At 38.5% G+C, this 27640-nt stretch overlaps 2 protein-coding genes across 12 annotated transcripts in view; one reads left to right on the top strand and one right to left on the bottom strand.

The window, feature by feature from the left end:
- Window positions 1-163: 163 nt before the first annotated feature.
- LOC133516664 (protein FAM246C-like) lies at window positions 164-4096 on the top strand. The gene is made up of 3 exons (XM_061849684.1): window positions 164-272; window positions 398-517; window positions 3773-4096. The coding sequence occupies exons 1-3, from the start codon at window positions 164-166 to the stop codon at window positions 3973-3975; spliced, it is 432 nt and encodes a 143-aa protein (XP_061705668.1). The 3' UTR covers window positions 3976-4096.
- Window positions 4097-12383: 8287 nt separating this feature from the next.
- LOC133516308 (heterogeneous nuclear ribonucleoprotein R-like) overlaps window positions 12384-27640 on the bottom strand; it is a 40844-nt gene continuing 25587 nt past the window's right edge. For 4 of the 11 annotated variants that reach the window (XM_061849167.1, XM_061849168.1, XM_061849166.1 and 1 more), the window contains 4 exons: window positions 23538-23680; window positions 22644-22703; window positions 20173-20323; window positions 12384-13398 (listed from right to left, as the gene is read on the bottom strand). In XM_061849167.1, coding sequence (XP_061705151.1) covers window positions 13262-13398; window positions 20173-20323; window positions 22644-22703; window positions 23538-23680 — 491 coding nt within the window. In that variant the 3' untranslated portion in view covers window positions 12384-13261. The other 7 variants (XM_061849172.1, XM_061849174.1, XM_061849171.1 and 4 more) reach the window with 6 other exon arrangements.

Below are 27640 nucleotides of genomic sequence, written 5' to 3'. Positions count from 1 at the left end.
AGGAGAGTTCCGATCTCGCGCGTGACGCTGTCCTAAGTCTAAATTTCTATTTTATTGTACTTTTGAGTCTATCATTAGAGCCAAAATGTTCTTAGTACAATTATTCGGAGTCGTTACCGTTTTTTACTGAAATGGGACAAAGCTTGCATTGAGTCATCGCACTATGGGGCCCGGGGCCCGCGCCGCTACTCGTCGGCAGAATCGCTCCTTCCGAGCGCCTTCTGACGCGGGTGCGCTGTCACGAGTCGCTCCCATCCGCTGCCGCTCCACTCGTACGCATGCCCGACTGAAAAAGCGCTCCTTTAAAGCGAATTCCGACAAAGCCTAGAGTAAGACCTGTTACCGGACGCCGGGTATGCGTCCGAGCGGGCTCGTCGCGGCGCGGCCCCGGGCTGAGCGCTGACGCGGCGTGTGCGCAGGCGGTGCGGCGGCGGCCGGGCTGGCCGCGCCGCGCGGCGCGCTCGTGGCCGCGCTCTCGCTTGTGCTCGCCGCCCCGCACTGACCGGGCGCTGCACACGTGAGTCTCTACACACCACTCGTCCTTCCCGCCCGCCCCAAGCACGCCCTGGCCGATCCTCGCTCCGCTTTTCATCTTTGAGAGCTTTTGTGCCCTTCGACTGTACATTCATTTTTAAAATGGACTCTGAAGAAATCTGAAGCACGCGCTTGTTTTAATCGGGTCGAAATTTATACCGTGCAAGCAGGATTTATTTAATTCAAGGCGTTATTATTTGTGACATAAATTTCGCTTGCTATTTCTTACCGTATACACTGGTACACTGCTTAAAAGTTTACATGTCAAATACCGCGTTGCCTTAAAATGCTAACCAATGTCCATATAAAAATGTAACGTACTGTGCCGTATAAGTTCACTGCCGTAACACATTCATTATCAATTATCCATAGTCTGTCATTCATGCGTTTTATCTGTACCTACATTGTAACACAAAAAGAATTGTCTGGATACCATAATATTCTTAATTTATTTATATCTTATTATATTATACATATAATGAATTAGGCCAATCAAATTAAATTTTGCCGAAGAATTTATTCCCAGGAATGCATGTAATCCGAGTTTGCGCAATCCCAGGAGGTGTGCAAAAATTTTTGCTCTGTTTCAGTTTAGGTGGAAAACGGTTTGTCCGCCGAAAAAAATGCTTCAATCATGATAAAATTGATATCTGGCCGCCATTTTGTATTTTCACAAGTGTCTAAAACACCAAACCTTGCTCGTACTGCCATTGTAATTGATGGTGGGTTCCTTCTACATCAACTGGTTGGGCAAGCCAAGGAAAAAGTGTCAAGGAAAATATCTCCAAGGCTCCCAACATTTATGCACGCCTGGGATTGTGTAAACTCATATCACAGGCATTGAGGACCAAATGAAGGTATTAAAATGATTTCCAGCTTGCTGGGAATGAATTCCTCAAAACGCTTTCTTTATCTAATTTGATGGGTCTAAATATGCAATAGGTACATACATGTATTGTAACTCCATCTGTGATGTCGAAATCAGCATTAAGTATTTTCTGTTAACTTGTACGAGTCCCATAATTTGACTGAATTGGATGTGTAAAGTCTAAGACAAGTCGTGCTTCGAATCAGACAGCTAATGTAGATGGCACTGTACATTATGCGTTATCTCTGGTTGTTATTAGTTAACATTTGACAATTCAGTTACCACAAAACGTATGACGCCGTACAGCACTATCTTTTTGAGCTATCATACTCGGGGGGCCCGATTTTTATTAAATTGTACACATCTATGAAATCAATGAATTTTTGCTTTTATGTATAAAGTGTAATATAATTATTGTTAGCTACCAGTCCTCTTTATATAGGTACCTACTAAGAACGCGGCGTAACTATTTGCTTTACCTATGCCTGCTTAGATACTGATATTCAGAATTAAGAAGAGTAAACGGACAGCAGTTTGAAAATAGTTTTTATAGAATCGTGACATAATAATAGTAAAGAACTTATCAATCTAGTATCATGTTTAAGCCACTCAGTAAACTTAGTGGCCTAAATAAGATACGAGATTTGAAAAGCTAATTGTGTACAATACTTTTTGTACAAATCAACCGAAATAATAAAACAAACTAGGTACAGGTAGATGCCTAAGCTCTGCCGATTAATGAAATGCATGGATATCGGTTCGTCGCTCGTTGATGTCTTTTGTTTTTATAGTTTGGTTTTATCCGTGTATACTTGACGTGGTCTTAATTGTATTCATACGTATTGGTTCAACACTAAAGTTGTTTATTTAGTGGTGCAGGTACTGGTAGTTAGCAAATAACGTGGTGTGCCGCTTCGTGCCGCGCTCCCTGCTATGTAATTTACCCGCGGTACCATCGCTTTTCCAAATTCACAATCTGCTTTCATTCTCTAAAACTTATAGATAAAATATTTATGTTGCATGTTGTAATAAGCTGTTTAAAATTACGCTAAAAAACGATCTAAATAATTAGTATATAAATGAACCTCTAATTTGAAGCCTTACAAGATTTCAGTATTTAGTGGCTGTTTAAGCTTATTAAAACATTTGTTTAATCAACTAACCATCCTGAAATATCGTAAAGCTTTCCAAAAAAGATTGCAATCTTTGGTTTTATCGCTCGTGTAATCTTCTTTTGTTGTTTTGTTTGTGTATCCGAAACTTCCATGATTTTACATTTCGGAACAGAAAAATAATAGGCACATATTACTCGTCTTTAATCTTGCTACGACAAAAAAATTACACGACGTGATCTAATTTAAATTGACGACTCCCGTTTTCTGTTAATCATGGCAAAATAATACTAACGTATCTTAATCATACGTATCGTAATTTTTTAAGTTGACTTAATTGACGTCATTGACCAATATTAATCGCGATGAAGATGGTTACAAACGCACCAATCTATACAAATATTAGTAACTATCACGATCACGGCCGAAAACTGTGAAACCAATGACACTGTTCTCAAGGATCATGTTATCTGAAGTTGCATTTACTTTACGTCAACTGTTCGAACCTTTTATCCTTTAATTTATGCAAACCGTTCAAACTGACTGGTGTTATAGGAAAATCGGTGGTGGCGTTCGCCAGCACTATTGAACAGATTGCGTCTCTTCAGTAAATAGGTACACTATCCACCGTATCAGTATGTCGCATTATTAGGTATATTTTGTGTGGCGTAAGTGTAGGAGAGAGATATGTACTCTGCCATACATGGTTTGCAGCCTGCATACCGCTCTGACCATACGCGTATCTTTACCTCCTCATTTCTTACGAGTAGGTCATGTAACTGAATTGAATACCGCGAATAGTGGAAGGGAAAGTAGCGATTTAGGATGCCAATTAGAACGTATATTTTGACATCAAAATTATATTTAGTTATCAGTCGCGCGTGCATTTCGCTCGAACTTGTCTGAATGGTGCGAGCAAAACTCATGAGGGGGGGGGGGACGTACCAGAACAAAATGAAATAATTATAATATAATATGAAATTATTTGGCCTCGAGGTCATCCTCTCTCATGTGGAACGAAGGCATCCTACGTTGGTAACTCTACCATTTATTTGCCTCTCCTTTGTTATAAAATGCGAGCTGGTAAAGAATGACCTTCGGTCCATCCGTCTGTATGCCATTACACCGTTTCTTGTAGTTAGTTTATAATAACGAAGGACGTAGAGTCAATGCCACTTATGAGAGCATTTGATTTGGTGCAGTAGTGTACCAGTGGTCGTAGGGTGTGTGGCAATATAGTTTGGACGACTATCGCTAGGCGGCGGCGGCGACGCGCCGGCGGAGGGCTTCGCGTGGTGGTGGGCTCTGTTAGCGGGCGGGGCGCTGGCCGCGGCTGGCGCGGCGGCGTGGTGCCGGCGGCGCCGCCCACGCCGCCCGCCGCCGCCGCCGCGCCCGCCGCCGCGTCCGAGGGCGCCGCAAGCCTGCGCCGCGCGCCTTGCTGCGCCTCGCGACACGGTATGACGAAGCGCCGGCGCGAGACGCCGAACACTTACGCACCGATAGATGAATACACGATTTTAAAATATTCCTAGTTTTATTTGGAGGTCACCTTTTCTTTTAAATACATTCAAGTGATTTCACATATCTGCTTTAATTTGTTACCCCACACGCGTACCATACGTATTTTGCATTAGATAAATATTTCGGGTGCAACGAGGCGGGAGCCATTTTCATGATCTCATTGCGCGAGAGATTTTTCCTGTGTTGCACTGACTACACTATTACTGTTTCCCGGCAGTTTTGGGGTCCCAGTACTATGCCCAACAACATACCTAGGTACTAATAGTTGGTAATAATTTCCGGATTTGAACTGAAGAAGCATTCTCCACAACAACGAAGTGGACTAAAACTGATTTCAATTGTATTGTAGGGTATCCTTTTCCCTACTTAGGTTCTTTACTTTATGAAATTTGGGGCTGTGGTTCAATTGGCTCGCGTCAGCGATGGTGAATATGCCTATGACCCAGTGAAATTAAGGGTTGTACCTCTGAATGAGAAATAATAAGCTGAAAACTCGTATACACCTGCATTATTGCCTGCGTATATGCCGCGGCCAACGAGTTACCGCAATCTTGACAAAAACTATATATTTTGATACACCGATTCATCGATATCATTCACCGATAGATGAATACACGATTTTAAAATATTCCTAGTTTTATTTGGAGGTCACCTTTTCTTTTAAATACATTCAAGTGATTTCACATATCTGCTTTAATTTGTTACCCCACACGCGTACCATACGTATTTTGCATTAGATAAATATTTCGGGTGCAACGAGGCGGGAGCCATTTTCATGATCTCATTGCGCGAGAGATTTTTCCTGTGTTGCACTGACTACACTATTACTGTTTCCCGGCAGTTTTGGGGTCCCAGTACTATGCCCAACAACATACCTAGGTACTAATAGTTGGTAATAATTTCCGGATTTGAACTGAAGAAGCATTCTCCACAACAACGAAGTGGACTAAAACTGATTTCAATTGTATTGTAGGGTATCCTTTTCCCTACTTAGGTTCTTTACTTTATGAAATTTGGGGCTGTGGTTCAATTGGCTCGCGTCAGCGATGGTGAATATGCCTATGACCCAGTGAAATTAAGGGTTGTACCTCTGAATGAGAAATAATAAGCTGAAAACTCGTATACACCTGCATTATTGCCTGCGTATATGCCGCGGCCAACGAGTTACCGCAATCTTGACAAAAACTATATATTTTGACTAAGGTGGAGAGTTTGTGAAGTTAGCGTTTGTAGAGTTAGAAGCTTGGCTCTACAATATATCTGATAACTTATTGACAGTGCGTGTCTTATGATTTCGTCTTGGCAACATTTTACATGAAGATGTTTTTGATGGGATTTCACTTCTTTTTGTAAGGTGCTTATGACAATCTTCCATCCCATAATTTAAAAGGGGGTGATTTACTATTAAAAATCGTGAAATACGTATTCGGGGACATATATTATACAATCTGCTTTTTTTACTATTTTACCTTACAAATTTCAACCTCTTTTCCCCCGTAACACCTTCCCCTTTTCACCATTACGGGGTGATTTTGAGGTTGAAAACTATTCTTATACTATTTTTTTTTGTTGTTGATGTACTACTATCCTACATACCAAATTTCAGCTTCCTAGGACTTCAGGAAGTACCCTAAGGGTTTTGATGATCATCAGTGAGTGAGTGACAGTGACCAAATCGAGATTTTTAGATATGAATAATATCTAAAGTATGAGAGCTATGCAATCGAATTTTTTTATGCTTAATAAGTCCAATTTTGACATTATATCTCGAGAATTTCGTTTATCTGGTATAATCCAACCCCAAGTTATGAGGGTTCAAAAAACCAATGAAGCGCTTCGAGAAAAGGTACGCAGTGCCCTTGCGCTTCGCTTTGGTCGTCTTGACGGGGGCACTACCGTGCCCCCAGATTCCGATGTTCTTCACCCATAAAAATTTTAAAATTCGGTCGTTTTTGGTTGATCAAACAAATGCTGTTTTTCGGTCCTAAAATACTGTTCTTTTAATGTTTTATTTTTAAATTTCGTGTGTATTGGTAAAACTTTACACATACTTACTAAAGACATCTTTATCAGATTTAAGACTGGTTTTAATATTAAGGGGTACAACAACCTTCACTAGCCTAACCTGTAAATAATATAATATATTTTGTCAAGATAAGGCTTAAATGTGCGACCGTAACTAAGTACATAGACCGTATGAAGTAGTGCTGTGCTGAAGGATGCGACAAAAACGTGTAGTGGACGTATAGAAATTAGCTCCAGATCAGATAAGTCCATTTTCGATTTGTCGCGCTTTAGGGCCAAAAGTAAAGTCACGAAGCACTCGATATTGGACATACTTTACGCGGATGACGTTTGCCTTATGGCTGATTCAGCAGAATCTCTCCAGTCGTACGTGGACTCTCTCCATGCGTCATGCTGTAAGTTTGGCTTGGTGATAAGTGCGGCAATAACGTAAATTCTTGTACAACCACCTAGGGGCTGTCACATGGAATACTCCAGTATCAATCTGGATAACAAAGCTCTTGAAGAAGTGCCGCGCTTCAGGTACTTAGGAAGCCAACTCCGCAATGACAATACCTTAGCGTCTGAAATACCATCACGCATAGCCAATGCAGCTGCTGCATTTGGCAAGCTCAGCAACCGTGTTTGGAGGTCGCACGATTTGAAGTTGTCCACAAAAATTATGGTTTACAAAGCTATCATCATACCCACTCTGCTTTATGCCTCAGAAACGTGGTGCAGCTATAAATCAGATATGAAAAAACTGGACACCTTCCACCTACGTTGTCTGCGCTCAATTCTAGGTATAAAGTGGCAAGACAAGGTACTGAACACGGAAGTTTTACGTCGCGTCGGGATGCCTGGTATTGAAGCACTGATCATGAAGCATCAGCTAAGGTGGTGTGGCCATGTCGTGCGTATGGAGAATGAGAGATTGCCCAAAGCAATTTTCTACTCGGAGCTCTCTTGTGGAAAGCGGAAGCAGGGGGGCCAATACCTGCGACATAAAGACGTTCTCAAACGCCACCTCGTCGCTTGCGGGATACCGACTGACTGCTGGGAGGGCATTGCATTGCAAAGATCGTAATGGCGTTCTACTGTTCACAAGAAAGTAGCTCAATTTGAGCAGCAGCGTCTGAAAGACCTAGATGCTAAGCGTCATATCCGCAAGACGCGACCTAAGCCCTCCTACACATACACCCGCAACTCGACTGGACAACTCCATTGCGCATCGTGTGACCGCATCTTCAAAACAAAGTTTGGTTTTGCGAGCCACATAAGGGCATTTCATAATCCGGATAAGATTTGTTGATGGAGTCGCCATTGCCGGATACGGCAAGGAAGGAGATGATGATGAAATAATACTTTCAACAAGCGCGTTATAAATATCTAACCGAGTTTTAAACGGGATTCTATTACGTAAGATTTTTGCCATAACTGCCCTTAACTTAATACATACGAGATCAATATGAGCATCCCAATTATATTAATATAATTAATACTCGGTTACAAAATTATCACAAAACTTGTGACATATCCAAAACTTTGTGTCATGTCATTGTACGTTTAACATTTATTCATCAAAAACGGAATGGAAATAATAAAAATGCTTTTATTTCATGATTACAACTATATTTTTGAAGTTGAATATTTCCTAAATATAACACTTATCGAAATAGTTATTTGTTTTACAAGGGGGAAAAGTTCTTGTTTAACCGACGAGCAAGCGATAGATTTCAAAATTGAACCACGAGCGTAGCGAATGGTTCGAAAAGTGGAATTTTGAGCGATTCGAGGAACGACTTACGAGGAATAAACAAATTTTTCACCACACCAACCCGAGGAAAATACTTACTGTAAAACATCAAATAAAATGAAATCTAAATGCATGTTATTAAAATCATCATTTAAAAATCAAAAGGGAATATTACGCGACACTCGGAGTAGGGGGTGCCACTATCACAATCTAACCTCTCTATCACTCTAGCATATTCGAGCGATGAAGAGGCAGATAACCTAATTTCGACTTTCGCGTTTCCCGCTGGGCCCTTTGTAAACAAACCGCCTTGACCGCCGCATCAATGTCATATTATCTGTGAAAACTTGTAAAAAAACAGTTTAAGGCACAGTATGTATAAGTTACTCTATGGTTTACAAAAGGTGCTAGTGCTGCACTCTGGCAGCAGAACATTGCAGTAATACTCCCTATTCCATCAGCTAACATGAATAAACAACTCATAATTAGCAATAAATTACTCTGCCACACATGCGGATAAAACCCAATTTTCTTATTCGTTTTTGAAGTACCAAGAGATCTTTTACCAACTGGTGATATGAAAAATATTTTTTTTTGCTTCTTTTCGCTCTCCTGCAAACCAATGTAAGTGGCGTATGGCACAAACGTTTTCTTATCCGACGTCCGACGAGCTCCGATGATGTTTACGTCTAAGAATTGTAGAGAATAGAAAAACTTTTTACAAAAAAAAGTAAACTGACTTCAAAAAGGATAAAATAAAGTATTATCCTTTTTTAAGTATGTGTCGTGTGTAAGTCGGTTTACTTTTTTTGTGTAGTTATAAGGCATTGTTAAGAGCTTACGAGTAACGCGTGACGCATTAATAAAAAACACAATCATGATTAACACTAAATTCGTTAACTTTAATAAATAATTAGGATTTTCCTCGAATGCGTCTGGGAAATCATTCCTGCCACTACTCTAAATCTATCCTCCGCCCCGCCACTAGCCCAATCCTTCAACCGATCACTCAACCTCACAGCACATCAACCCCTGATCACTGAAACCCTTGACCCTGAACCACCAACACCAAACCTTCAACCGCTATTCCCCGACCCCTCAACCCCAGACCCTTTAACTCCTAATCCTAACCCCCAATTCCTCAACTTCCAACCCCCGACCACTCAACTCCTACCTCACGATTCCTCAACTCCCAACCCCTTAGTCTCCGACCCATCAATTCACCGCCCCCTCGACCCCTTAACCTCTCAAAGCCTGACTCGTCAAGCCCTAACCCCTCAAACCCCAACCTCAGAACCCCGTCTACCTTCACCACCACCGTCTACCTCAAATACCTCTCACACCTACCCCTCACCATTTTCAACACTGCCTACATCAAAAATCATAATACACCCATTACATTTATTTATATTATCATATACATTATATACAACTTAAATAATAACAAAATTGATTCCAAAAAAACTTATATAAATCACTATCATTACAACAAAAAATACACCCAATTATAACAGGCAAGTTCCATATATCGCCCGTGGTCTTCATAATCAGTAAGTAGACTTACCACGAGTTTGACACTGACATATTTGCTATAGCGTAATTTATTTTATATGCATCTCGCTCGTACTGGCATACGTTACCGTCGTACTGGTATGGCTCGTATTAGTGCAAGCGAGATGTATAGAAAGTAATTTACGAACATGTCAGTTAATATGTAGAGTCAAACTCGTGGTAAGGCTACAGTTGCACTTTCATCAAATTGGTTGTTTACGAGAGGAAACCAAAGTCAAACTCTAACGGAACTAGTTGCGACAAATCACGCGCGGGGTGCGAACTCATCAACCAATAGCGTTGCGGCGTTAGACCGCACGATTGGCTCAAATTAGTGTGCGTGACACCGCTGTACTGGCCCCATTCTTATTGTCCGTAAGGCCCGTCCTTAGATATACATATATGCCAGTGTCTGACACGCTCACGCTCAGTAACTACAAAAATTCCCTCTTGTGCTCCTCTACCAATAGGTAATGGCATCAGTTGGTAAATTCGTTGGATAGTCAAAGTATTAAATAATTTAAATATCAACACGGAAAAACCGGCCAAGTGCGAGTCGGACTCGCGCACGAAGGGTTCCGTGCCATTATTTATAAAAACGGCAAAAAAATTATGTTTGTTGTATGGGAGCCCCCCCTTAAATATTTATTTTATTCTGTTTTTAGTATTTGTTGTTACAACGGCAACAGAAATACATCATTGTGAAAATTTCAACTGTCTAGCTATCACGGTTCATTAGATACAGCCTGGTGACAGACGGACGGAGCGAAGTCTCAGTAATAGGGTCCCGTTTGACCCTTTGGGTACGGAACCCTAAAAAGTACCAAAAATATATTTACGACCTTACTGCCCATACGTTTCTAAGGTCGTGTGTAGGTACATGTTTTGGCCCTTTGTTCGTGTCGATATTTAATACTTTGACTATCCCACGAATCGATCAACGGATGAAATTACACTAATATATATGGGCAATAAGCTCGTGTCGTGTATAGAGTGAGGCCAAGCTAACTCCGGAGTGATTTTGATAGCACATTAGCTTGGTCAGACTGTAATATTTTCGTTTCGTCCAAAATGTGTACACACGACCAGAGGAAAGAGGACGATCGGTTCTCTATACAAACGTAGTCCCTATTTTTATCTGAATATTGACATTGTGGAAAATATTCTTATAAAATTGGATAGTTAATATTAAGGCTTTACCAGGCGGCAAAAACAAGTGTCTTAAGAAGCGTATTAAATAGATTTGCAACCGTATTGAACATTTTGTATGAAATGGTATTAATAATAATTAGATATATGTCCCTGTAACCAAAAAAATGTGGGATAAGGTAATCCCATTGCCTGTCTGGGTAATAAACCGTGTTCAGACTCCTGAAGTTAGTCTGCGTCTGCTGCGAGATTCAGTGCGCGTGTGTTTTGCCGTCAACATTGAACAGGCGCTAATTTCACTGTTATTAATAGTAGATTGTGTCACGAGACAGACATATTGACGGCGAGGGCGAACATGGAATCCTGCACGAAGCAATTAAATCCCGAGCGTAGCGAGGGATTCTAAAATTGAATCCTGAACGTAGTGAGGGATTCAAGTGACCCCTTAACGCGTCATAAAAATATTTTATTGAATTACCTATGAAATTTAATAGCTGTCAATAGAGTTGATCATGACTGCCATGTATGGTTGCATATACGGTAAAGAATTAATGCCCAAGGTAGAAATAATTTTGCTACCATATATAGCACATACTGCTTTTCACATCACCTATGAGGAAATTATTATATTCCAAAATGTATGCAAAAAAGAAATAAAATCGTATCCTAAAAACGAAAATTGTCCCTTTGATCCCTCCTAGCAGGGAAGAAAAAGCCCTTTTCCGAATGGGTGATGTGAAATAATAATCGTATGTCTACTAGTCTCTTGCACTTTTTCATATCAACCATGTAAAACGTTCATCGTCAATTAAATAGTTTTAAAATATAATTTTGTATTTTAAAGTCATATTAAGACTCGGTAAAGTACACTACGATACAAACCGGCATATTAAATGATATGTGTCCCACATAGTATTTCGTTTACCATATAGTTAGGTTTTTTTTTCTACACAATTTCATACAATATCAATATTCATCATATTATGATAAGACAGATATTCTAGATGTTCCAATTATAAGTGTCACAAGGGAGCAAAATGACATATTGACAGTGAGGGCCTACATTGCATTCTGAACGAAGCAAAGGATTATATATTAGAATCCCGAGAGTAGATAGATAGATAAAATCTTTATTCAACCACAACTTACATGTAGTGAGGGATTCAAGTGTTAACGCCCAAGGTGGAAATAATTTCGCTACCATGTGCCGTATACTGCTCTTTATTTAAGCTAAAAAAAAGTATGTTAAAAATAATTGTGTCCTAGAACAGTGTTGCTTTGGTCCCTCCTAGCAGGGCAGAAAAAGCCCTTTTCCGAATGGGTGATGTGAAAAAATATGTTATATAATAATATATGTACACAGGGACAGGGATGGATGAGGGCGCCAGGGAGGGACCTATGTACAGTCAGCGTCAAATACTTTGTAGCAACCAAAGTAGCCAAATAGTTCGGTACACCCTATATTTAGTATGGTGTACCGAACTATTTGGCCACTTTGACTGCTACAAAGTATTTGACGCTGACTGTACATAGGGAGAAAAATGGGGAGGTTTGTTCCTGGTTCGTCGTATTCCTGTTTCGTTGGATTCCTGATTCGTCGTATTCTTGTTTCGTCGGAATTATATACATACAATTAAATATGTCGTGATATATATCTTCATATTTAGTAAATACTGGTTTACTGCACGACATATTTAATTACATGTATATAATTCCGACGAAACAAGAATACGACGAATCAAGAATACGATGAACCAGGAACAAACCAATGGGGAGTACGTTTATATGTAGAAGCAGTCGTCCAGTATCGTCTTAATAAAATAGTATATGCACAAGTTTTCCAATCGGTGAATTATGAAAAAAAAGTAGTTATTTAATAAGGCAAACACAGTTTTGCAAATTTATTCCACATATTAAACTGATACAAGATTGATATAGGTCAGAGTTCTAACAGTACGGATATGCTATGTGGTAGAAATATAAATTAGTACAGCAATAAAGATTACAGAATCCTGAACTTTTACAATACTACTTCCTCACACTAATATATTTAAGGGACATATGTAAAATAAAGCAAAAAACTAAAGCAGGAACACAGTTGGGAAATGTTATCGATTAAAGGGTTTTACTATTTTAGCCATAGTTGCTAGTGTCGTCGTGTAGTTTATTTCCAGTTCATTCCAATAGTTCATTCGCAAGTATCCTAAGTTGTAAGTATGTCAAAAAACAACAGTCAAACTCCTTATAATATAATAATTACTGCTAAAATACACATCACATCGCAAAATGCGTTCGCAGAAATAAAATATATTGAATAACATGTATTAAAAAAAACAGACAGTCGTTGGGTCGAGACCCAGGCGCGGCCGCAAACAGGCAACCGCGGCCGCGCCGCTTACAATATAGTATATATTAAACATATACGGCTAATACGATACTTGAAAACGTAAGCATAACGGGAAACTTATATTCGAAACATTTCATAACGTCCTACTTTAAGATTTTTTACGGAATCGACGCGATACAAAATTGAAAACGTGAAATCAAATAAAAAAAAACACATATATAAAGAAAAAAGTAGATCGATCCCGCCGTCACGGAGGGGTAGGATCGGCGTAAACGTAACGTAAACGTAACCATGAACCGTGCTAGCGGTGGCGAACGAGGGCTCCCCTGCGCAGCTTGTAGTGTCTCCAGGACAGGGGCTCGCGCGCCGTGCGGGCGGCGGGAGGCGACGTGACGCGGCGGCGACGGTCGGTCGGTCGTCTAGCTCAGCTCGGCGGGCGGCAGCGGCTGCTGCGCCAGCGGCGCGCCCCAGCCGCACGCCGCCGCCGCCGCTGCGCCCAACCGGCGTTTCGTCTCCCCCCCTTGGTTCTGGTGACCCCCGTCCAATTTACGTTTACCTGGGAACATCACAATTTAGTTACAAAGTGGATGATAACAGGTATACAAACCGTTTCGAAAGTACCCAGACCAATTGGAGGCGCCCAACCATGCCCCAGACCCACATAAAGTTTCACACAGACACACAAACTTTATGTGAGTAATAGTTCCCTGGGTATCATACATAAAAATCAAGAGTGAGAGTAAATAAAGTTACAATATTTTTTTGACAACTTTAAAGCGTCTGGTATAAGTTACCGCTGGCGGCTAGCCAACTTTGCTGCTGCGACTGCCAGCAGGTTATTCTTGTGGAGGGTTGAATGAATATGTCGAGGGATGACCGTAGTTGCTTCTCTTTAGAGATAGTTTTCAGGGACGAATGAAGTAAATTAATGTTCAAGAAGGATCTCTAGAATTCTACGAAAAGGCCATCCAGCATAGTTTCAAGACTTGTTTCCATAGTAGGTATTATGCGATATAATTATTAATATTATACACTTTAAAGCCGTTTTAATGTTATGCCAAGAAAAATTATCTTTATTTGTAATTATTTATATCCATCTAATGATGCTGATTTAATCAATTAGGGGACACCAGGTATACATGTTTGTACCTACAATTCGTTTTTTTTTTTTCAGATTAGAATTTTTATAAGCTCAAAAGTAGTGATTAAGTCATAACTTATCTCCAAAATTAAATCTGAGTATTTATAGTGTCGTTTACATAAAGCATAGTTCATATAGAATTGGTACGCACTAGAAGATTGTTATTTTTTTAAGTTAATAAAATAAGAAAGTTATGAATGGTGAATTTTAAATAGTAATGTATAAAGCTTTCATATATGTATAAATTAAAAAAAAAAATCTCTTATGTAAATAATTACGAACTGTTTTCATAATTGACCCCGTCATTTTCTGCACAACACTTATGTCGACATTTTTGGCGTGTTTATTTCTTGTAGATTGCAATGAATTGAATACCATGGACAATTTGACTAGTCTTATTTAAAAAAAATTTTCATGATTGCCCAGTAGTTTTTGATAGATTGAAATTGGGGACAATTCGATCCGCGGGATTCATCTCGCGGGATCGCGGGATTCTCTCTCTCAAATATTCATGTAATTGGTCTGATTATTAGCATACCATGCCAAAACTTTTTTTGAGTAGTGGCAGCTGGCTAAATCTGGCCCTCATTTCACAGGACCGTTATGGGTTCTAATAAATGCCAATACTCATTTCTCTAAGGACTCTTTAATATAAAGGTCCGACTTCATTGTTGACTATGTTATAAAACTTTTCGTCTTACAGCCGCAATTATAAATTCCTTGCCATGTCATATGTTTTTTTTACGAACTTGTCAAGTTTCTCGAACTTATATTTTTCGGGTAAATTACCTCTATTATAAGCCATATAAAACTTCGAACCGAGTAGTTGATTAAAATCGAGTTTTACATACGTCTTGTCGTCCAACAACAGGCAACCTTCGAATTTTGTCAATACTGGGTCGTACAATACTTGAGCTAGTGTTATAGCTTGTATCTATTTAACAGTCCGATTTGGCTGTTTAATTGCTCGATAGCTCTTATAGCCACCTCTGAGGTGAATCATCTTTATCTTTCTAGAAGTTTCTTTGAATTTTTGGGATAAATCTGACCTTGACCTTGGGACTTTTTTTCCCAAAATCTTGTTGTTTGTCCCAGACCTCCGATTAGTTTGTGTTTTCCTGTAGGCTGATAAAGTCTCCTTGTAACGTTTTATGACCTGTAAATTCTAGCTTTTAGCATCTGGTCGAATAGTTTAAAATGCATAATGCTAGGAAAATAATATTTTCACCATTAATAATTTGAAGGTTGGTGATTGAACTGTAATTGTCAATTTTTTCCCGTCATGGAATTATTATTTTTGAAACATTGCTAATTATGTGCCAATCCTATATGAACTATGCTTTATTATTATACCGCAATATTAGAGATTGTCAATATATTAACAATTTATCAGATCATAAAAACCCCAGCATTTCGGAACAAAAAGTTGATTACCACTTCTTTTGAGCTTAGAAAAAAGGTTAAAAAACGGGGTATACAGTAGTTACAGTCCATACCTACTAGAAAAAGGAAACAAGTTAGAGGTACCAGGTACGAGTATATGACATGAATAAAGTCAAGGGTCTTCCACAAACTTATTGGACTCAAGTGGGTCATTGAAACAGTGCTGAAGGAAATATGAACGAATTCAGTGACAGTTAAATGCCGAGTTTTGTGTCAGATCAGGAAGTTAGATTTATATCCAGCAGATGGATCAAAAAATTGTGACAAAGACAATAATGGACTCATCACTCGATCTTTTTTTAGTTTGTGGTAGCCCTTTGGATACTTGCATAAAAAACTGATTTACTATTTTATAATGCCCACAACAAACGACTGAAATAAACGCTTAGTTCTTTGAACTTAGTTTTATTTCCATTCCATTCGTTTGTTTATATTTGTTTCTAGTTTTCATACATTCGTCACAGCTCCTATATTATTATTTGTTTTGTTACATATTCCTCAAAATTACAGCCGTTTTGATCAATCTTTGTTTCACTAGTGTGGTTTTCGCCTTATTTACGATATTATTTGTATTACGATATTACAAAGGAGACATTTTCTCATTTTATGGTGATTTTTGACTTATCTGCATTTTTAATCATTTCTTGTCTCATTATTATACATTTACCTTCTCTATGCATAAGAACGACACGATAAATACTTACCCCCTATTCATAAACGTCTACTAAAGTTGACAAGCCGCTAATAATCGTTTGTCCCTTTCCATCATACCAATACGTCGGAAAGGGACAAACGATTATTAGCGGCTTGTCAACTTTAGTAGACGTTTATGAATAAGGGAGTTAGGTCATAAGTACTTAAAGTTTTCATAAGCTCAAAAACTGTAGTAGTACCCAGGTATTATTATCTAGAATTGCAACATTTTGTTTAATAATGACTTTTATTAACTCTTCCTGACAATACGAGTACGTAAAACAAAATTGTTACGGGTCAACCTGAAAACTACCGTAAAGTACAAGGTCCATTTCCCCAACTTCAAGGCACTTTTTGTATGATGTACTAATTTGAGTCGTTAACCCTTAAATGCATAGTGTTGCCAAATTAGACAGAAGAAAAAACAAAGCATTAGACAGCTCACAGATTTTAAAAATCAAATTTAAATTTAATTATGATTATTAGTCCTGTATTATTATTTTTATCGTAAATTAACACACTTTCCGATGTTTAATTCAAATCTGCGCAGTATTTTAGTTTAAAAAAAAATTCAATAGTTTTAAGACGAAATGGTGGAAAATTTGGAAAATCTGGAAAAGTTGGTGATTTTGCATATTTAAAATCATTATCATAGGTGTACCTTACTGATGGTAGTAAGATTTTTCATATATCTCTTACTGAGAATTATATATTTACATAAATATGCTTTAGCTTATGTAAATTCTAACACTGATTTAGCAGTGAAAATCGATGATTATTATTATTTATTATTTTTCCTAGAATCAGTAAACAATTATGTAACAAATAAATTATAATCAGCCAAAAATAAAAAAAATCTGCATTGAAGGGCTCAGGGATCGGAACCGGTTTTTTGCAAAAACATCGAAATAACCATATATTTCGGTTTATTTTATACTCAAAATGTAGGACTCAGTTGTGTTTTTAGATAACGACTTCGTATTATCAGATTGCCCGATTAGGAATGAAATAATTAACAAAGAACGAAAAAATACCGTTTTCGTTCCCATACAAAAAATACCGGTTTCCGATCCCTGGAAGGGCTAATGGCTTTGTATGGAGGTTGTGGGGTATCTATACATTCATGTTAACTGACGTATACATGTACATGAAGGTTTTTTTTTTACTTCTCATTTAGTTACCTAAGGTTGTCTGAATCTACTGGTACCTATGCGTTTTTTTTTTTTAGTTTTTATCACTGAACACACAACTGCGATTTTAGTCTAAACTTAAGCTAAAACTAAGCTAATCTCGCTGTTGAAAATTGTCCGTCTTGATTATCATCCGTGAGATTAATACGAAAGTGCCTGGATTCTTAAAACATACAGTCGCACGAGAAACGGGCTGCATTATAAGATAACACTCGAAACCTGGTATAGTTTTGTTATCGACTGGGGGCAATTTAAAATTCGTATTAAATTTTATCGACACGCGTCATAAATCCTCTATGATGCGTTCAAAAACCGTAAATTAAGGCTAGCATAAACATATAAACCAGTTCGTTAGAAAAATATCAGTGAAAATGTTATTATTGCGTAGTAATAAAGACGTATTCAATTTATTAATGACATTCAAATTTCGAACACATCTGAAAAACAAAAGGATTTTGATGCCATTTCTAGTATCAGTCGAGGACGTTTTAGACGTGTGATCAACAGTGCCCGTACTTTTCATGCCGTGGACGGAAAAATGGCATCACGCTACAGAGTACAATTCTAATTAGTATTTTCGTAATAATTAATCATTTGTCAACCTCTTTCGGTAACTGATATAGATACTTGACAATCAGTACAGAAACGTCTGACTTTCATCATATTGTCACTCTACTAAATAATACATTGTTAATAATTAAAATTAATAAATATTTTTGATTTTTAACAGTGTTTTACGTGTCAAGTATTTATTTTTCTACGCGTGAACAGGTAAGTTTTCTAAACTAATAGTGTTGTAAAAAACTCCCTGTATGTTAAATTACGTCATTTTTGCGTCAACGGCTTGAAATGAACGGGCCCTGGTGATCAAATACCGCAATGGCGGTCGTAACATAGGGTTCCTGAACCCATACAGAGCGTATAATGGTTGTAGATAAAACAAGTATATATGATCTGTACATAGTTAGGCATCACACACCCACGCGCGTATTTTAAAGGTTTTCATTATGTAGCAGTCACGTATAATATTAACACGATAAATTTCTCAGAATAAAATCATAAAAACGCTCTATATACAATTTTCAAACTGCCACCATTACTAATGCAATTCACGTCCAAATAAATTTTTACCTCAAAAAAAATAGACAAAATATATATTTTCTAACAATAAACATTCTCTTTCACTGTGTGTGGAAAGTTTCAGTGGCTCATTTTAGAAACTTTCAGTATTACCAACGTATGCCTAACACTGAGCGAGATATGCAAGATTCAAACAACGAATATGGCTAACGAAGATATAGCTGGTATTTAGAAACTGATACTAAAATTCAACAGTGAAGGAGACTAAGAAATAAGCAAGTGTATAATAACGAACAAGACGTATATGTAAGTCCTTCAGGCATTCAAACGAGGTTTAATTTATAACTTGTGAATTTTCATTTATTCATTAACTAATTCTGTGCCTAATATAGATACTGTGACGAATACAGCTTACTAAAAACTGTAAGGAATCCTGTTTCTTTATGCAAGCACTGGGAAGAGGAAACAGGAAGGGATAGTTACCAAGGTATAAGCTATGATCCGGATTACACGCAAACCATCAAACATGCTGAAATAAAACGGAAATATTTAGGGTATGGAAGTATAGGCTTTGGTGGGTGACCGAGAGAGGAGTCCAATGTTGCCAGGCTCAATTTAGAATTTTGTCTTAAGTCTAATATTAAATTAGGGACCCCTTAGAAACAATTTGACACAATGTTTGTATTTTAAATGTTGGTAGGGTGTACAGATTTTAAAATTAGAAAACTGTTAAATTGTAGGTAACTTAAATAGTTTATATTCAAAATTAAATTGTCCTTGTGTTCACTTAAAATTATGTTTATGGCATGCCTTGGCACTCTAGATACCACAAGTGTTTATGGTACCTAAAACGGGTTTCAGAGAACTGTTACTCAAGTTTGTTGAAATGCCGTAAGTGCCTTTCTTAACATAAAATAAATTACTTTAGGATAATAAGAATTTATTCAACAGAGCATTGTCGAGAGAGAATGTTTAAAAGTCGTCTCTGTTCTCGAAAAACACAGAAGCCCGCAACAAACAGTAAGGTAAGTACTTGCGCCAAAGAAGGCCCGGTTCTTAACCCTTTTCCAGGCCGCACCAATCTACAAGGTTTTTCCAAAAAATCCAAATATATTCCAATTAATCCAGCTTTGATGATTCATTTGAAGACAAGTAACATTTCCAGAAAGTGTAATCTAATTTGAACCTTAAATCTGAATGCTAAAGTTGAAATTCTAATGGCGCGTATGTGGTCGATAAATCGTACTATGCCTGGAAAAGGTTTGCCTACTTTCAAAATTTCATACTTAAACTGTTTATGGCTTAAAATTTTGCGTCCATGTTCGCTAGTACCATAGAGAAAACTGCAAGTTTATATTAAACAAAAAATAAAAATAACGATGGGACTTTTTTGGCGCAGGTACCTCATTCCTTTTTATTATTTTATTAGTTGGATACTCCGCCAGTGCCTCGTACGAAAATGAACGCTAATCGATATACTCTTAAATTACTCCTGGAAATGCTAGTAAGCCGACTTTTGATATGATGATATTAATGATATTCCATAGTTGAACAAAAAAAACTGTAACCAAAATGTTGTGTTCTAGCATTCTTAATAAGAATAGAATTAGTAAGCAACACTCTGATAAAATGCTTCTGCAAGGCAATGTTTTAATTTAGGTAGACCGTACCTAAGTGTCTTACTGCATCACGATTGGTTTGTACTTATCCTACATCGTGCACAAAGGTGCAGGGTGAATAGCTGGGGTGCAAGTAGTTATGTAGTGATGACTATTTGACTAACCTGGTAAACTTGGCTTGGCGCGCGGGTTGCCACGGGTGGCGCTGGGCGTGTGCCGGCCACGCGCGCCGCGCCGGGCACCACCACGGGGCCCAGCCGCGCCCGCCGGCCCGCGCCGCGCCCATCGCCCGCCCGTCCCACATGACCCAGCCCCCTGCGCACACACACCGCTCTTCAGACCACTCTACCACGACTGTTGACCGTATATACGATCAGAGGACCGTAAGCATATATCTCACTTACAATAGTCTGATCCCTCCTCTTTTTGAAGAAGATAAATCAGACTATCATCAAAAATTAGACGGCTACAGCTTGGATATTGATACTGCAATAATAACTAAGCATCAAGAGCTAAGCTGCACAATTAAGAAATATATAAGCAACGTCAGCTACATCCACTTTCGGACGGACGTCGCTGACTTTGCTTCTATATGACTCAATTCTTCAATTCTAATATAAACCGAACAACATTTCAATCCACAGAAGTAGTAGTTTTTTTTTTTTAATTTTATTAGAAATGTACTTTATGGATTGAGAGTGAAATTGAAAGTTATTCAGTAAATTTAACGCTACAACAATCTACAGGCCGTTAAACTTGCGTTCGCTCGTCAAATTTATAGAAACCATGCTTTTTGGATAATATTAAGAAATGTTCAATAAAGATTTACTAACAAGAAGCCTGGTTATATATGGGTACCTAATGGCAGCCACGCTTGTCACAAGAGTCTGCCTTCCGGGCTAGCACAGAAGTGGCGCGACAGTATCTCGCCCGCGCCCGTCGATCTTTAATTTTAATACAGTTAGAAAAAGGCGGGTAGTCTATCTCGCGGGCGAGGTGCTGTCGCGCCACTCCAGTGCTAGGCCTACAAATGTACTTAAGCATTTTAAACTAGCAAGAATTTCGCACAACAATATTACGATTTACAAGTAGTTAAGGTAGGGTACATGGTGGAGAATTAATTTGTGCAAAAGGTCAATTATGTCACTTATCTGAAAATGTATTTATATAGAATAGTTTTAATAAAGTAATAGAGTCTGATCAGAAAGAGAAGAGTCGTGGAATGTATTGGGCGCCATACATTCCAGGACTCTTCTCTTTCCGCTCAAACTCTAACATTAATAACTCAGAATCACTCCACCCGTACCTAAACTACAACTTGCTAGAACTGAAGACCTCTAAAATTGAATTTTTCGTGGGCATAAAGCGTCCGCCGGAGCATAGGTGGTAGATGCTTAGCCTTGCGATAAACACTGTAATATCACTGAGGTATTCAACATCTCTTACATAACTTACCAATTATACAGACATGCAATTAGAGTACAAATTGTCTCAAAAATACCGACAGTAACTTGTAATTACATGATTAATTAAATTTACTAGCATTTTTGAGACTATCAATATAATATAGAATAGGAAAGTCTATTCTAACCGACCAATATTTACCTAAGATGTGTATGAACTTCTTACTATTCTAATTTATCTCTCGAGATTAGGGGCGAGGACAAATGTGAATAGACAGAATTGTCAATTATTACCATACCTAATCTAAAAGTATAACTTAACTATAAACACCTATTTATAACACAAAGTCTTCGGCGAAAACAGACCATATAACTAAATTAACATGCTAAATAAACAATAATGTCAGTAAAAAGAGAAGCAATAACAGACGTCCAGAATTTTGATGACACTAGATTTTACCATTAACATACGAGAACTCATATCAATAATATTAAGAGGAGGCCAACGCAAAATTGTACTTTATATATATTGCCAGTTTTAATTAGTGCAAATGCTATAGAAAAATTCAACATGTTACATTTTCATTAATTTTCAATTGTATGTCGTTACCCTGCATATCATAGCAGTATAATTATAGAATAAAATAGCTAGTGATATATCCGAGGGATCTGACAAGCAAAATTTTATACAGAAATATATTTTCAGAGTAATTGAGATAAAAGGTAACCAAGGGAGGGCTTGGTAAAAAAGGTGGCCAAATCTTCCCCCGCAAGTTTTGCGCAACGTGCCATATCTTTTCTTTCCTTCTAATTTCCTGGCTTTACGCCTCCATTTCATCACTTTTCATTTCAAAACTTCATGTCCACATTAAGTGCGGCTGTCATTTCACACATATATGATATAATCAGATTCATTGATTCAAAATGGCCAATATAATACACAGAGGACGTTTGAATGTTATTGCTAAACTTATTAATCTGAATGATAATGTTCCGTGACAGAAAGCGGCTGATATACAATGCAGCATAATAAAAAGAAACAATCAGGTACCTACTTAAGCTGTAACTTCATTTCTTAAAAAAGTACTGAATAGACTAGACAATAATGCATAAACGACATTCTATAGTGTAAATATACTGATATAAATATGTAACTACATCAACGACTATGACTTTTCTAATCGAGTCTAAGAAACATCCACTAGTTTTATTTGTGTTGGTTTGTGGGGTACCTGAATGCCTCCGGTCAGATCGTAGTAAAGCGAGTTGGGCCCGAGCCCGAGCTCGTCGTCCTGGCATTTACCAAGCGGATCAGTAAGTCTTCTTAACATATTCTCTACCTCGTTGCAACAACGAGAAATTATTACAATGTTATTCGAGCATTCCAAGCACACATCATTCCTTAACAAAATAAATTGACGCACTCTGTTTCTGAAGTCGGTCGTTAATGAGAATAAAAAGTAGTATCAACTGAGTGTATTTTAAACATTAGAATAAACGGCAAAATAGTGACACAAGAATTTGATACAATCCGACTGTGGAAACAAATTGCGCATTAGCAGGAGAGTGATGGTAAAGCGACAAGCGTTTAGTGGGTTAGTTATAAAGCAAAGTACTGGGTGGGGAGTGACGAGCGTGGCGTTCGGGAGGCAGGTGCGGGACAGACAGGAGGGAGCGGGCAGATTAGTCGGAGTGGCCGCGGCCATGCAGACCTGGTGGTGAGATCGGCTGACCAGCCACCCCGCGCCCGTGCTACTACTTTTCCCGGCAAACAGTGACAAATCCGAGGCTGCGGTGCCCATCTCGAGTGGATGACGGCTGCATTGTATTCGAAAGAAAGGTATTAGACTAGTTCTCGAATACAATTCCACGGTCATTCCCTCGAGAGAACAGGCGTTCCGGCCGCCGCAATGCAATCACCACCGTCAGGCCTACACACTACCGTCTTTACCGAGTCACTAACTCCATTCAAGGACGGGTTTAAACAAAAAAAATAAAACAAGTAAAAATAAGTAGATGAGAAAAATTTGGCAAATCAAAAATCGAAAGGTATAATAAAAAATGAGTACAGCGACTAGTGACTAGTAATAAGAGTGATAACATTAGTGAGTGTGTGTGGGACCCACCGGTTGCGCTCTGTTCGGAGGCTGGCGTAGGGCGGACGGTTGCGGTGGCCCCGCGTAATCAAAATAGAACTCATCGTACCGGTAAAATGGCTCATTGTAGCCACCTCGGTAATCACCGTACCCGTAATAGTCGTAATCATAATCTATAAACACACAACACACGCCTTTTAGAGGCTAAGCTAAACTAACGCTAACTTATAATCTACCGTGTTGTCGGCCGCGAAGCGAGCCTCCACGACACTCGTACCGGGAAAAGATTAACATGCGAGACGGGACGCACACGGCGCGCCGACGACCCGCCGCCGACGCGCCCTCTCACACGGGACACGCACCACATGCATCAACTTCTCTATCACAAAACCTTCATCAATCAACCCGCAAACAAATTTACATAGCAATTGTGAATAGCTCGTCTGAATCTCCTCTAACTCTGCAGATGAACTATCCCACCACCAAAACCTTTATCAAAGCGTGTGAAACGAGATGGGAGCGACCGTTGGTTTTCGTGAGTTATTTTAGACATCCGCATAAAAATCTATGAAATGCGTTTCGAATATTCGAGGCATGCACTGAGATTGTTAATTTTGTTATTACAAGTGGGTAAAATTACCTTTCCATTTAAATTGTTTTAACCAGCCTAGTTTGCTTTTAGCTATTTTTTTCGAAACCATGCATTGGTAATTCGATTCTATTCTTAGGCGTCAATAATATCTAGCCTAATTAATAGCGCAAGTTAATGAAACAAATTTTAGGACGCAACCATACACCTAACTTTGTACTGTGTTTTAAAAGCAACACCCACAGAAGGATGGCGACACTAATCGTAAAATCTCACCTGCTAGCATAAGTTGCGTTCTCGCGCGCGACTTCAAGTATAGACTCGCGCGCAAGAACGCAACTCATGCTAGACGGGTCTGGTGTCAAGTTGCGGCTAAGATGTTAGTAGGACAATAGCAGTGTGCGAGTGTGCGCGTGGAGACCACACCGTGTACTTCTCACTAGTAAACTACCCGCCGCCGGTAACATAGGTAAATTTGTATCCATTTTTCGTTGCGAAATTCAAGGTACAGTAAGGCTATGGAAGTTGTGATATTGTAGATCCTCGCGTGTAAATCTAGTTACTGTGTGAAAAATAGGAATATTTTTATACACTTAAGGTACCACCAGCACTTCACCAGCGGCGTAGTAGTCAAACTGTACGAGATTGTGTTTTAGGATAGTTCGCGAGGCCAAAGAAGGAGCCAGTCCTTCCCTCTTTGTCTCATCTCTTGCTAGGGGTCAGGATGCTACGCGCTAGACAGACGACTAGACTTGGACCATAAAACCACTTTATAGCGATATAGATATTAGGTACATTACTAAAGTACATTACGAGAAGCTTGGTCACTTTCAGTCGGCCTCGCAATCTTTTCGTTATAATTTATTTATATTGACATTCCGTAACACGTTAGCTGCCATGAACGTGACCCGATTTTTATTTGTTTATTATTTGTAGGAGCGTTTGTATGGTGTATTCCGTACAGACGCGAAATTTGTGTAGGTACTAGGTGTAGGAGTTTATTTTTCCCAAAGGACTCAAAAAACGCTTAGTAAGCATCATCGATTAGTGACGCAGGAAAAACCCTAATAGGCGAAATAACATGTGACAGGCCCGCGGAATGCTCCCCTAGTGGATATAATTTTTAAGTCTTGCCGCTATGCTTAAGTAATATCATTATTGGTTGACAAGAGCGAAGACAATTAATGGTTAAGATGCAGTTCTAAAAGAGACCTTTATACATTACAGTGCAATAAACATTTAGTCATATTCCAAATTCCATTGTACTATTTGGTCAAACAAATTTCAAAAAATATCAGGCCCTTCATTACGAAAATAACTGGTAACAAACAACACAACAAAGATGCAGACTCGAAGGATAAAATAATATACCATAAAGACACCTTTTGTTATTTTCGTTTTGTATGTTTTTGTTTGATACGTTTCACGTTTTTAATGGGAGCCAATGTGTTAAGTCAATGTGTGCAACAACTAGTCATCTAGTGACCGTCACCCAGAATCGTTAGTCCAAAATTTGAATTCGTTAAATCAACACATTTAAAATCGTAATCGAATTCTGGACTAACCCTAAATAATATTCCACCGACACCAATTTGGTAGACAAATACACCTTCTTTTAAAATATACTTTTACCTACCAATGTTAACAGAAATTAATACATAGCTAAGTAATCGTAAAGTATTTGTCCAGTCCATGTCTCAATTGGGAATTTGTTGGTGTTAGTTGATAAGTATAGAATACAGTTGTATCAAATCCTTATGCATCCGGACCTGACGAATGACGAACCACAAGTACTCGAATGTCGCGCTAGTCGCCCATTCGCCAGATCTGGACGCTATTTTATAATACTATAAGTTAGAATGTACAAGTGTCGCTCGGTCATCGGGCATAATCATGTCGATCATAAGGAATATCGGGAACGACGTCTCAATGTGCTTGGCAAGCAATAGTAATGTATATACATATATAGTGTGATACTTAGACCTAGAGATTTTCTTAGCACGAACGAGGCAAAGCTAGTGACTTCCTTTCGATGCAAATGCTTTTTTTCGATGCTTTCATTGATATCTTATAACAGTCATAATAATGTTATATACAAGTGTGACCTGTTTGTAAATAAATGAATAGGGATTACGAAACTATAAATTTATTAATACTATAACTACATACTTCAGACTTAAAACGAAAACTCCATGACATACATGAGTACACCAAGGATGTTTTTCAGATCGCCATCGGCAATAAAACCATAATAGGTACAATTTTTTCCATATTTCCAGATGTCAAACTTCTTCGCCTCTGAAAAATGCACATAAATCGAATAAAAGATATTTCAATTTCCACTTACGTAATGGGTGCGTAGCGGAAGTGTGGAAAGCGATTAACGTTAAAGAGGTCCTTATCGATAACAGAATTGTCGATATTTTTATTTTGTCAAGCACTAACAACATGACGTTCGTGCTAGGAAAATGTCTAGGTATAGTGATAATGTGACATTTTAGTGACGTAGTACCTACATCAAGTGATACAGAACCAAGCCGCACATGAAGGAGATTTGTTTTGCTGCTGCAAAATAATAAAAATACCGGCGAAGTGCAAGTTCATTTGACTCACACACCTGGGTGGGTGGGTTCTGTACAAACTTTGAACTATCTCATGAAACTATAACTTCGAAGAATAGTTAGAAGAATAAGCATAACAGCGCGAAGTAAATAATCAGCATTCGAATGTACAGTGCCATATATCGTCATATCGGCTCATTGCGGTTCGGTCCATGGGGCCTAATTCCCCGAATGTCTAGTCGAGTTACGTCAATTCCCCGAATGTCTAGTCGTCATACGTCCATTTACTGAAACGACTAGTGTCCACAAGCCTAATTCTCCGAATGTCTAGTCGTCATACGTCAATTCCCTGAACATCTAGTGTCCATAATCCTAATTACCCGAATGTCTAGTACTCTAGTCACCATATGTCCATACACTGAATGTATAGTAGCCGTAAATGGTCGCAAAAGAGACATTGGAACTAGACATTCGGGGAAATAGACACTCGTGGAACTAGACGATGAGCAAAATAGACATGCGTGGAAATAGACAATCAAGGAAATAGACATTCGTGGAAACAGACATTTAGGGAATTAGACAACATGGACCAAACCGGCTCATTGTATGTTTGTTGGTAGTTCAGGGATAATTATTACATGAACCGATTTCAATTTTTTTTTCCTTTAGCCCTTAGCATTTGACATTCCTTTCTAGTTATTCAATTGTGAAACCGTTAGTCTTATTGTAGGTGCGATTTTGTTTAAAGTATGATCGCAAGTATGTTGCCGCTATGTTGGGTTAAAGGGGTGAATCAACTTTTTCTTGTTACTCGTTGCTATGGTTAAGTTCTTCTGGTTCACTCATTAACACATCTCTATCATCTATCAAAGCTATTATTTCCGAAAATATTCACTTTATCAAAAAACCTCTATTCATTTAGGTAAAAGATCAGGTAGTTTATGCGGTTGGCGAATCATTGAAGGTCGGCCTTATTACCGTAT

This window comes from Cydia pomonella, chromosome 3 (genome assembly GCF_033807575.1).
Source record: "Cydia pomonella isolate Wapato2018A chromosome 3, ilCydPomo1, whole genome shotgun sequence".
Taxonomy (NCBI): domain Eukaryota; kingdom Metazoa; phylum Arthropoda; class Insecta; order Lepidoptera; family Tortricidae; genus Cydia; species Cydia pomonella.
This window is presented reverse-complemented; position numbering and strand designations above follow the sequence as displayed.

Coding starts and splice junctions, on each gene's coding strand:
- LOC133516664 (XM_061849684.1), top strand. CDS start 164: ATGGGGCCCGGGGCCCGCGCCGCTACTCGTCGGCAGAATCGCTCCTTC. Junction 273..397: donor CATCCGCTGCCGCTCCACTC/GTACGCATGCCC, acceptor CCCCGGGCTGAG/CGCTGACGCGGCGTGTGCGC. Junction 518..3,772: donor ACTGACCGGGCGCTGCACAC/GTGAGTCTCTAC, acceptor GACTATCGCTAG/GCGGCGGCGGCGACGCGCCG.